The 12,903-nt window shown below is 46.0% G+C and overlaps 1 protein-coding gene across 3 annotated transcripts in view; it reads left to right on the forward strand.

Moving 5' to 3' along the window:
- The first annotated feature begins 787 nt into the window (after positions 1 to 787).
- The window catches only part of CASQ2 (calsequestrin 2), a 62,617-nt gene continuing 50,501 nt past the window's right edge, over positions 788 to 12,903 (forward strand). Inside the window, exons 1-2 of one of the 3 annotated variants that reach the window (XM_008515131.2) lie at positions 788 to 1,050; positions 1,214 to 1,753. In XM_008515131.2, the coding sequence (XP_008513353.2) occupies positions 1,520 to 1,753 (234 nt within the window). In that variant the 5' untranslated portion in view covers positions 788 to 1,050; positions 1,214 to 1,519. The remainder of the gene's footprint in view (positions 1,051 to 1,213; positions 1,754 to 12,903) is intronic. The other 2 variants (XM_070607870.1, XM_070607869.1) reach the window with 2 other exon arrangements.

The following is a 12,903-nucleotide window of genomic DNA, read 5'->3' on the forward strand; positions in this document are numbered from 1 at the left end:
GGAAAGACATGACCGGACTGGTGTTTGACCAGAAGGGGTGGTCAAGGAGCCACTTAAAAAGATAGATGTCTGCAGGGGAATGGCCCTGAGGCAGAAACCAGGAGCAAGCAGGCCGGAGGCCCAGCTGAATCCGCCTGCTGGCAGTTAGGGACGCCATCTCAGACAAGTTGCTAATCTCTCTGACTCTCAGTTAGCTCACCTGTGAAATGAGCACTAATCTCTTCTGCCTCAGTTGCCTGCTGGATTTAAGGAGAAAATGGACAGGAAAGGGTTCACAAAGCATTACGATTAGAGACTGGCAAGTGATGATTATAACCTACGTTCTCCAGAGAGAATGAAGCAAGTGCAATAGCCACTGCCTTGGGCACTTGCTTGATACCATGCTTTTCTACTCTATGTCTAAACCTTACTATATGGTTATAATTGTCTCGATTTGACGTGGGGAAACTGAGACTCAGAGAGGCTGAGTGACCCTCCAAAGTCCATTCAGCCATTGAAAGGCAGAGTGGGGATTTGAACTCTGATCTATTCGGCTTCTAGACTCTCTACCCCAGTCTGTCTCTAACAAGGAGGAAAGGGGCAAAAATAATACAATAGGGGTTAATGTAAAAAAAGAAATATGACAGAGATGATTGAGAAAAACCTAAGAGGGTTTCTGAGGAAGACCGTTAAACTTTTATTTAATTTTAAAATGGGGACAAGTCCTCCTTGCATTGGTGTCCCTACGCTCCTTGCCCGGTGACTGGCAGAGCCACGTGCACATATGCAGTGGCCAGAGCTGGTTTCTAAGAGGAGAGGACAGAGGGAGGGGAAGGCATGCACAGAACGTGAAGTCCACCTCGGAGCTCCGTTTATTCTCTTGTCAACAGTGAGTAGGCAGGGGACAGCCGAGCAGCCTGCCAGGAAGGGACAGGCTGAACTACCTCCCTCGATAACTGAGCGGTTCAGTAATGTCAGAGTGGCGTTGTTTGTGTCCTAACATCACCAGTTGGTTTTTGGCGCCCGGGTCCCATCTCTGTCTCCTCTCATTCTCTCCTTCTCCTTCTCAAGGTTAGCTCTCTTCTTTGACCTTCCTGGCCTCCTTATTCATGTGCACACGTTCTCCTCTTTTCCTCCTGCCTCCTCCCTCTGCACCGCTCTGAGAGACTGTATCAGCGAATCCCTCAACAGTGTCATATCTAACTTTTTTATTCATTGCATGATTTATTTTTAGCCTGAAACAACTGCATCCTAAAAATGGAGTTCCTGATGAGACAGGGGCTGGGCCAAGCTATGTGAGGTATCTGGGGCTTGGCCGCCCAGCCTGCCGCCTAGTCCACGCACGCCTGTGTGGGCGAGCCTGCTGTCTGCCCTGAGCCCCGACGGCACTTAGCTGGACCCCGGGAGGGGAAGAGTCGGTTCTGGGGCTGTGGAAGGGCAAACGCGGCAGAGGAGGCCAGGCTCTCTGCTCCCACTCCTCTCAACAAGTGCTCCCAGAGTCTTCTGCCCTCTCTCCTGTGCTCCATATAACTTTTCCCAGATGAAGAGAACTCACCTGTTTGTGGTGGGGGTCTACCTGCTGTCCACCTGCAGGGCGGAAGAGGGGCTCAACTTCCCCACCTACGACGGCAAGGACCGCGTGGTCAGTCTCACTGAGAAGAACTTCAAGCAGGTTTTGAAGAAATACGACTTGCTCTGCCTCTACTACCATGAGCCCGTGTCTTCCGATAAAGTCGCCCAGAAACAGTTCCAGCTGAAAGAAATTGTGCTTGAGGTAAGCAGAGGCATGCTGACCATGTCGTCCAAGTGGGCACGGGCGGCGGGACGTGGGAAGGAGGGGCAGAGGGTAGACCCTGAAGACTCGCTGCATTTCAGTCTCATGGAAATCTCAAGATGTTCTTGTTGCAAAGCTGGGATGTGTGAACAAGGAGGGTGGGTCCAGACTCTTAGCATGGGGACAATTCAATGGGTTGCACAATGGGTTCTGATTTAATGTCTGTCACATGACGGTCTCTTGATTTTTCAAGGACAATATTCCCAGCCACTATTTTCTGAGTGAATATTAAAACTATTGTTAAAAAGACTGGCTAAAATGAAATTCAGGGATTATTTGTGGGTTTCATTCAGTGTGTTAATTCCCTACCCTTTGCTCTCTCAAGTCCCCCCACAGTCCTGGAGACATACGAGTTGTTTGACCTTGCCTCCTCATGGGTCAGACTGCGAATGTCACTAAATGGTTTTCCTCTCTCGTGATTTGGTTTCGGTCAACATTACACAGCGTAGCTGTGTGAAGATTTTTGCTGTACGATCATTAAGGGGATTTTTTTTTTTTTTTCCTCAGAAAGTTCTTGGTGTGAGCTCAGGGCAGATGCTGAAGTCAGTTCTTACTTTATCTCCACTTGATACCTGTTTGTAAACCTGGCGTGTGGGCCCACTCTCTAATCCTCTGTGAGTGCCCCAGGAACCATTCCTGCAGCTTCTCCTGGACAGTTTAAGATCATTTACACTCAGGAGCACCTGTGAGCGCCAAGAATTCTAGGAGTCCCAAGATCCCTTATCAGTCCCCACGCCCGCCCAGCCCTGGCACAAATCTGCGAAAAGTGCCATTTGAGACCTACAGCAGTTTATTAACCAACACAACCAGAGAGCTCAGCTTAACCAAATACTTTGATTAACAGAATTACCATATAAAACCCATGTGGATTTGAATTCTAAAAAAAAAAAAAAAAAAGACTGTAATAAAACCCAGGAAAACCATCCTGAACACATCAAAATATTTTTGATAATTTAAAAAGGACTTCAGAATCCCAAGTGTCTCCTGATCTTCATACAAACACTATTTTCAGAGGATTTATATGGTGATGTGGTCATTCCAGAGAGCTCTGGTTGACAAAAGCTAAGTGTTTTAAAATATCACCACTGCCCTTCTAGTTTTCCTCAGGCTCCATCGTGAGGGCAGAATGTGCAAGTTTGGTTCCCTTTGCAGGTTACAAGTGAAGAGCAAGCAGGGACGTTCCTTTGTTACTAGGTCTTTGTACTACATCTGTGGGAAAATCGCAGGCTGGAAAAAAACAGGACATGCAGCATAGCTGCTGCTCAGTCCACGAGATCCTCACTCCCCTTGTCGCCGTCTCAAACTGCCCTACTCAATTATTGAGAGAGATTTTTGTGAAAAATTTAACTGAAGGCATAAGCATTCTCCTGTATATGCTCATCACTGTTCAGTTAGCCAGTGCAAACAAGGACCCCATTTACGATTCCCTAGCCTATAAAAACACACATAATACATTTGTATAAACTCCCCCAAGAGTGTATCTCCCCCAAAGACTAATTCTGGGTCCCTAAGCAAAATCATGAGAAAGGACTTTCCCCTGGGCTCACCATCCCTCCAGACACCTTTGATCCGAGAGCGCCTGGCAGAGACTGACGAGGTGGCAGCTCAGCACGGGAGATAGCTCGATGCCCCACTGGCTTCTAAAGGCGATGTGGGCATCATTAGGGGAAAGGAGCCAGGAGGTCTGGATTTATATGCCGGCTTTGCCTCTACTGGCCACGTGACATAGGGCAGGTTACTCAATTTCTCTCAGCCTCATTTTCTTATCTATAAATATGGAAAAATATAACTATCATAAGGCTTATGAGATGATTAAATAGTAATAATTAACATTTATTGAATGCTTACTGCGTGCAGGGTCTGTTCTAGCACTTTGTACGTGCTAGCTGGTTTAATCTCTGCAATATTTCTATGATGCAGGTACAGTTACTATCCCCAGTTTACAAAAGAGGAAACAGGTGCAGGGAGGCTAAGTGCCCAGGGTCACCCAACTAATGCAGTGCAGGCAGCCTTGGTCCCTACACTACACTACTGCTGGAATCAAGTGAGACAGTGAACAAGGAGCTGCTGCACACTCTGTTCAGGATCGTTTCAAGAGTCTGCCTTAAGTAGAGTCGCTCAGCCCACTGGCCTGGGCCTGATGATGCCAGCTGTACCACCAACCGGGCTGAGAAGCACACAGCCCTGGAGGCACTAATCATGCAAATATCCGAACCGGGGAGGAGGCTGGGCATCTTTAGTGGTGGCGGAGGTGGGAATGGGCAGGCCTTTGTTGAGGTACCTGTCAGGTTCAGGCTGTTTCTCAGACTCCAGGACAAAATGGCTCCAGGAATCCCATGAGTGGAAAGAGAGGGTGGATGTGAGCCTCTGAATTTCCTTCATGCTCAAAACAACTATTTTGTCTTAAGTCCTTGGATCCCAGACCTGCACTAAGGAAAATATTCTGCCAATTCCAAGGCTGTGACTGTTCGAGGGGTGGAAGAAGAGGAGGCGGTTCCCAGAGTACGTCCCTAAGGCAGTGAGGTCTCATCCACGGGCAGACAGTACAGGGAGAGCCGGCCTCCTCTCCTCCAAGTAGTTTAGGAAGGCAGCTTCCGATGTTCTTTATCGTAACGCACACAGACGCATACATACACAAATGAAACAAAAGTTTCACAGGACAATCCCTATCCTTATTATTTGGGGACTACTTGGATTTTTAAAAAAATTCTTTGGTCTTCTATTATACCTAGTCTTCTGTTCTGTTTCACTTTAAAAAAAACATTGATCCCAACCAATTAAATTGATTTCCCTCTCTAATGATGAGTTGCCACTCTAGTTTGAAAAATTGAGAGATTTTTAGAGGTTAGAAGGTTAGCGATTAGAACTTGTCACATAGGGCTATCCCATTCTGATAAAAATCCAAAGACATTTTGGTCAGTTGTGTATATCGTCTGCTGCTTTAAGGGATGACAATGAAAAGACACAGAAACAGCCCCGTCCACAAGGCAAGGAGGTCATGCGTGACTCAGGGCCTTGAAATGCCATCCAGTTAGCTCTACATCTGACACTTTCTCTAGGTTGGGCCCTGGAACGTTTAGAAATGTTAGAATGTATGGAAAAGGAAAAAGGAGGCAATAAAAATAGCCACGCAGAAATAAACCTGGTTAATGTTCCAATAGATTTCTTTTCAGTATTTTTTTCTATGGGTAAACACACATTTTCAGTTGGGTTTATACCATTTGTACAGTTTTGTTTCCTGCTTTTTTCATTTCAGTACGTGGGGAGTTTTCCTGTCGTTAAATAGTTTTATATTCTCAACAAACACAATGTTCATGCTGGCATAGGATACCATTATGTGACCATACATATTTTTAAAATAATTTCTCTATTTTTGTATATTGACACAATTTTCAGAATTTTTAAAATCTTTGTTTAGATTTTCATTACAGTTTTAATGAACATTCTTTGATTTCCAGCTAGATTGAATTTTTCATAAAATTTTTTCCCATTTACTTTTTTTCTTCCATGAAATATTTTTCTCTGCCTTTTCCCCATTTTTCTTTGGGGTGTCAACACAGATTATAAAGGGGTTCACAGTTTTGTATGCTGTTTCCTTCAGCTTCAGCCAAGAGCAAATACAGTCACACTACAGTGGCCAGATCCTGTTAGCATTGCAGGACTCAGAGACCAAGAGGAGGATACGGGTAATGAATTCCATTCCTTCTTGCTCCTTGGTTTCCTGCTCCTCTTCCCCCCTGAACCTGGGTTGCAAGCCACTCCTTCGATCATGTTCTATAAATATTGCCAGAGAAAGTTCTCCAACATCACCAGTCTTCCCTCGGGTTGAAATGCTTGAGAGGAGGTGCTGCTAACATGGGCTCAAAATCAGATTGGCCTGGATTCAGTTCCCTAGGAAGAAGCCTGTCTGCACTCAGGTTCTTTATTCGTGCAGTGGAGATCATGGTGGTGTGATGAAGGTTTGGTGGGGTAGATGACAAGAACATGGCTTCCGGCACATGGAAGGTGCTCCACACTCCCCATTTGAGTTGGGATTTTAGACACAGCCCAGCCTGGCCCACCATTTTACAGACTGAAGACACCAGGCCATTTTTGGACAGCTCGGGACTGGTAATGCGATGCCATTAGTGCTTATTCACAGCCTGTTAAGCCCCAGAGAGATGGAGGGACTTGCCCATGATCCCGGACTCTTGCTGTCCTCATGTTCAGCTCTCCCTCTGAGGTCCAAGGCTTTGCTGAGCTAGTGAGTGTTTTAGAACGTGAAAATAAACATAATGAATTCCTGAATAGAAATATTCATTCCTCAGTTATCCATTGCTCTTAGCGGCCTCAGTAATCCTAACATGAATACATGGATGAATGTGTGAATGAATGAATGATGAATGAGCAACGCTTTCCACATTGTGAACAGTGCAAATCGGTTCATTTGTCTAGGTGAACCCAGTCCCTTGGACTGGCAGTCAATCTGGGGTCTTGGCACAAAAATAGCCCATCGTCCCCACAGTTGCAGGTCAGGTTGACCTGCTGCTCCCGTTGTTTTCAATAGGCCTCAGTGAGAGTGTTAGGGAGAGACTGCTCCTCGGTGTCCCCTCTGCTGGGACCTCCTGCTCTTCCCACTTCAGGAGACCCTGCTTCCTGCTGCCATCCACACAGCCTGCCCAGGGCCTCTATCCCAAACCCTCTTGGATATTAAATGGCAGGATGATAACCTAAAAATTATTGGAAATGGCTGCCTACCAGCAGGAAGGGTTATTGTTAGGATCCATTTTCTAGCGCTGGTAAGAATATTATTTTCCAATAATTTTTAGATGGTGATTCTAGCACAAGTTATCCATTAGGCCTTCTCGGGGAGGGAGAGCCTGGTTCCATCATCTGTGCAGAATCAAGAATCAGAATTCTGTGCAAGGTAGGCCTCTGCTGCTATTTACACAAGTCTCCTGATGCCGCTGTCTCAGTCTGCCAAGGCCCCTGGCAGACTGAGCTCCCTTCTCTGTTCAGGTCTCAGTCTCCTAATCAATCTGTATGGGATTGGTGAAAATATCTTTGGCTGGGAGTGACTGCAGCCTCTTCAGACTCTGCAATGTGCCCAGTGTCATGGACGCGATTCTCGTGTGCACTTTCTGTGCACGGTCATTCTCATCTATCCAACCTCGAAGGAGGTAGCAGTGCTTGGGAAAAGCAGACAACTGGAGGTCAGAGGGCCTGACCTTCTCTTCTACTTACTGACTATTTGATCCTGGGCAAGTCACGGACATGCCCCTCAGTTCATTAATGTATAAAATCAACCGTCTAGTTTCTACCTCAGTGAATTAAGAAAATCAAAGGAAAGCAGTGAATAAAAATTTCTTGTAAAATTATAAGAAGCTGTAAGTGTCAGATATTATTATTTTGTTATGCTGGTTACTATTTAGGAAATTAATCTATGTAGAATTCCTAATTGAGAGCCTGAAATATAGCCGGGGCTTATCAAATGCTAATTCCCTTCACCTGTCACTTGAAATGTACAACACATTTTTAGCCAATTGCAGTACTTTTCAACCTCGGCTGCCCATTGGAATCACCTAAGGAGTTTTAAAACACACGGATGCCTGGATCTCATTTCTCAGATACTGATTTAATTGGTCTCGGGGTAGGGGCGATGTCCAGGTAATACAGTTTTTAAGAGCTCCCTGGGTGATTCTAATGTCAGCCATGTTTGTGGAGCACTTGAGCTTTGATGCTCAAAATGTGGACCCCAGACCAGCTGTAGTGACGTTACCTGGCTGCTTGTTATATTTGAACAGGGTCCTCAGGTGATCCATAGACACGGTAAAGTTTAGAAAGCATTATACTGGTCCCTTGCCTGGAGACATTTTTCCAGATGACCAGGATCATGTAGCACCTGCTTGATCTTTGGTCTATTGACTCTCCTGAATGACACTGGACTCGTCAGCGTACCTCTGATTTGGAGAACTGCTGGGGTGTTAAGTTGGTCTGGAGCTGCAGGGACTCAGGTCTGCTATGGGACCCAGCCAGGCCTCCCAGGGTTGTCCCACTGTCCCCTCACTCACACAGTCAGTGATTAATACTTTGGACCTCCTTAGCAGGGGATGATCTGGGTCCCTGGGAAACCTTACCCTACTTGGGAGCTTTCCAGTGGAATTGCAGGGTGTTCTAAGGCCAAATCAGAAGGTGCCTTTCTAAGTAATCTTCGACTGGGGTCCAGGATCTACTTTAGAAAGAGAAGAAAAGCACCTGTTCAGTTGCTGTGTCACATTGCCCTTTTCCCCAAAAGAGATGACAAATCTGAGAATCCTGGAGGAGTATGAATATGGGATACTGAGATGTTAACATGTTTCATGGGAAACTGTGGGAAAGCTTCTTAGAGCAAACAGGTGAATGTTCTATAATGTGAAACTAAGTCTTGTGAACACCCGAACAGAAATATCCTCTTTCATTTACTCATCAAATATTCATGCACTGCTTACTTAAACATGCAGATGAGGGCCAGCCCGGTGGTGCAGCGGTTGTGTGCACGTTCTGCTTCGCGGCCCAGGGTTCGCTGATTCAGATCCTGGCTGCAGACATGGCACTGCTTATAAAGCCATGCTGTGGCAGGCATCCCGCATATAAAGTAGAGGAAGATGGTCACGGATGTTAGCTCAGGGCCAGTCTTCCTCAGCAAAAAGAGGGGGATTGGCAGCAGGGTTGGCTCAGGGCTAATCTTCCTCAAAAAAAAAAAACTCAGATGACATGGCTCCTGGTATCTAAGAAGATGTTCTTCTTTAATTGATGATACGAACTCACTTCCTTTAGGTCTATGCTTAAATGTCATCTTATCAAAGAAGTTATCTCCCCGGCCACCTGTATAAATCACGGTCCCCAAGCACTCCTTTTATCCCCTCTACCCTGCTTAACTTTTCTCCATAGCACTTGGCTGACATACTATGCTGCATATTGTCTGATGTCCCTTAGAATGTAAAATCCACAAAAGCAAAGACTTTGTTCTCTTCAGTGCTGTACCTCAGCACCTAGATCAGTGTCTGACTCACAGCGTATGCTCAACAGTGTTTGTTGAATCAATGTTGAATGAACAGAAGAGGAAAGAGGAGAAGGGAAATAGCTCTTATTACAAATTTATCATAAACCATGCCCAACACAGGTGCTTTGCATATGTTATTTTATTGAATTCTTACAACATAGTCTCACATTACACACAACGAAATGATCCCATAGAGCTAAACAGAAATCGCCCAAAGTCACAAAGCTATAAAATGGCAGAGCGTAAAGCAGGATTTGAACTCATATCTATTTGGTTCCAAAAGTCATGTTCCTTCCACTACACCCAGGAACAGCTGCTGGGCTTGCTTCGTGCTTGTAAGCAGTGCCAACTTACAAAGGCACAAGGGTCTTCAGTTTGTATTCTGGATTTTCACCCACACTTGAGCAATGGTTAATGGTACAGCGGGACTGTGTGTTGAACTGAAAGGACCAGTGTGAGTAAAGGGACTAATATTTGGCACCAATTTGGTATTTAATAAATGTTTGCTGGATGGATGGATGGAGAGAGAAGGAAAAGGCAAGGAATTAGAGATACATGGCCTATAATGGAAATATATTTCTCCTTGATCTCCTTTTGTAAATTAAATTAATTATTTAAAAAAGAATTGAGTGACGGGCCAGCCTGGTGGCATAGTAGTTAAGTGTGCACTCTGCTCCAGTAGCCCAGGGTTCACGGGTTTGGATCCTGGGCGTGGACCTACACACTGTTCATCAAGCCATGCTGTGGCAGTGTCCTACATATAAAATAGAGGAAGATTGGCACAGTTGTTAGCTCAGGGTGAATCTTTCTCACACACACACACACACACACACAAAACCCAAACACCAAGAACTGAGTGGAATAGCATAAAATTAGGTTGAATCGAACTGCTTGTCATCCTTTCTTAATCCCACTGAAATATGGGTAAAACTAATTTTTCTTTTAACCATGGGACTCTCAGTCCGAAATATATACAGCATAAGCAGAAGCCTCTGGGCTCTATAAGGCTGAGCCTGCCTTCAAACCTATTTAGTACTGGCAAATGTCCCAGTGGCTGCATTTCTAAACCCCAAGAGAAAAGTGGCAAAATGAAATTGCTGGAGTCAAGTAAATCTACAGATGGAATGAGATGGGAACACTGGGCAGAGAAGAGTAACACACGCAGGAGTCAGGTATTTCTTCCAACTGTTCACTGCCCAAAGATGGCATTCTCCAAACTTGCACCTGCTGCCCTCTGAAAAATCAGATGAGGTTGGGCTTATTTTGGTTTGGCTTTGAGAATGAATCCACGCATAGAGCCAATACTCTCTCGGAAGATGTACACCCACGCTCACTCTTAAACGGCAGATCTCTCCAGAGCCCAGGGAACGCCAAGGTTTGAGGAGTGTTTGCTGTGCGCTAATATGTAATAAAACTGGTGCTTACGTGTGATGGTGAAAAGACAAGAAATACCACTGTAAAAGCATGGATTGAGTTCATCACTGTTACATTCTTCCTTACGTGTATAGAAGTAATAGGGAAATCAAGATTTTACAAGATTGAAAGTACGCTGTTGATTCAGAAGTTTTTAGACCACTGAAACCTTCTTTTCTCAATACTCCCACCGCCAAAAAGCCTTCAATAATGCTCAAGCCCTGTAGGATGTCGAGTCATGGGATCCCTCCTCCCAAAGTTATGCATTTTTAAATGGAGACTTGAGATACCATGGAAGGCACCACTAGAAAAACTATCATAAGGACCATTATAATGTAAAGTAGTAAAATAAAAAGTAAGAAATAAAATCTGTTTCAGAATCACAAGATTTTTCTTTAAAAGCATCAGCCCTACTCTCCTGCAGTTTGAACTTCACTGGTTGGTTGCAGAGGATTTTCGACTAATTAACAGCTCAGCCTTAGCATCTAGAACGACCTGTTCCACCAAGAATGCCAGCCCCCAACATCCTGAGTCTGTATGATGAAGCCTCTGAGGCTCCCTCTTCTATAAACTGGTTGCGGTTTGATCCAGATAAGCCGTTTCCCTTTGCATAGCCACGCAGGAAAGTGGCCAGCTCGCCATCTTGCAGTGAGCTGGGCTGGGCAGGCCTGAGCAGTTCCTGATTGCCCAGAGAACCCGTTCCAGGAGCGCCCGCCTGCTGCCCGGTGCCCCACGCCAGGCGGGCCTCTCCTCACCATCTGCTGTGTGCTGGGCGGGGAGGAGGGCCAGGCGAGCCGACAGGTGCTCCCTCACATGCTCACCTGCCTCTGCCTTACACTGGCTCACACAGCCACCCCAGCGCAGGACACCAAAGTGAAGGCAGCACATAAAAAAGCAATCGCAATGCCTCCTGACAGCATAAGAAGCACGCGCTGTAGAGTCAGGCCCGCCTGGGTTTGAGTCCTTGCACTGTCGAGTCCTTGCTCTAACCATGCAACCACAGGCAGGTCACTTAACTCCTGCAGGTCGAGTGTCTTCCTTTGTAAAATGGAAACACAACACCCTCATCACAGGGTTCTTAGGAAGAGAAAAGAGGTGGTGTGTGTAAAGTGAGAGGCGCACGTTTGGTGCTCAGTAAAAGGCTGTTCTGGAAAGTGTTGCATATGTGGAAGCACGTTGACACCTCCAGCTCTCCGTGCAAGTCAGCCCTCCATGGCCCTTGCTGTTGTTAGCAGATGTTATCAGAATACACGTCCGTCAGACATTTCAGAAAGCCCAGCCAAGCAGTTACAGGTTTCTCTTCTGTTTTTGCACGTGCGCTATGGGGAAGACAAGTCAGCGCTCCCTTCTTCCAGTCATTATTTTACATGTAGGAGTCTCTCCATCAGCAGAAACCCTCCTGCTGGTTTTTTTTTTTTTTTTTTTTTTTTTTTTGATGAGATGCACCAACCTAGGGACAGTTGAGCTAGAAAAGGGACGCTCTCCCCCTGGCTCCAGGAATGCAGTGACTACTTCGTGGGACTCTCCCCGGGGAGGACGAGGAGGGGGCTCCCAGAGAATGTCGGGGTCTGGGCTGCTGGACCACGTTTTCACAGGCTCTCAGGCACAGAACTCTGCTGAGAAAAATTGGAAAAGGACATGGCATAGCCCCATGTCAGTCAAAGCAATTTTTTAAAAATCTCATTGCAACAATATTTTTAGTATGAAAAGAAAAAAGCTGGCATCCAGGAATAGCCTCGCTCATTCGGTCAGTTTGGACATCACAAAATGCTACACAATGGAAGACTGTGATTGTGTGTTGGATGGTTGTGAAGCAGTGGTTCTCAGTGTGTGGGCCCGGGACCTGCAGCATGAGCATCATCCGGGACCTGGTCAGAAATGCAGATTCCTGGGGTCCCATCCCAGACCTGCTGCGTCAGAGACTCTGGGGGGGCCCAGTGGTCTGTGTTTTCACAGGCTTCCCTCTTGGTGATGCTGATGCTGGCTCAGGTTCAAGAACCACTGTTCGGGGTCATAGGGTTGCCCCATAGTGAATTTACAGGGAACAAACATTTACTAAGTACTTGCATACATGTTACTCCTGCGAGAATGAGAACTCGTGTTAGAAAATTGAGATCAGAGAAGTTGTGACCTGCTCAAAGTCTCACAGCTGATAAGAATTTGGACCAGGATTTGGACCTAGGTCCCTCTGAGGCCCAGGTGTAACGAATGGAATGGAATGGATGAGAGCTTGGGCTCTGGAGCCAGAGTGTTGGGGTTGGAATCTCAGCTGTGTCACTTAAGCCTGTGTGGCCCTGGGCAAGTTGTTAACCTCTCTGTGCCTTCATTTCCTCACCTGCAAACTTCTACTTCGTGTAGGTTTTGTGAAGATTCAATAAGATAATGCCTGTAAGGAGTTGGAGCAGTATCTGGCATACAATAAACGCCCAAGAGATGCTATTTTACTGTTGTTGTTACACTGCTTCTCAACATGGTGGAGTGGAAAGAACACACAGCATTGGCCCTTGAGTCTCTTCCTTGCCATCAACCAAGGTGATAGCCCAAAAGTGCAAATAAAAACAATCGACAGCCTTCCTCTCTCCCGAGACTCCTTCAGAGGCCACCCAATGCAGCTCCGAGAGGCCTTGGTGTTCCCCTGAATCGCATAAAGTAGCTG

The sequence above is a fragment of the Equus przewalskii genome, unplaced genomic scaffold, assembly GCF_037783145.1.
Source record: "Equus przewalskii isolate Varuska unplaced genomic scaffold, EquPr2 ChrUn-13, whole genome shotgun sequence".
In the NCBI taxonomy this organism is placed as follows: domain Eukaryota; kingdom Metazoa; phylum Chordata; class Mammalia; order Perissodactyla; family Equidae; genus Equus; species Equus przewalskii.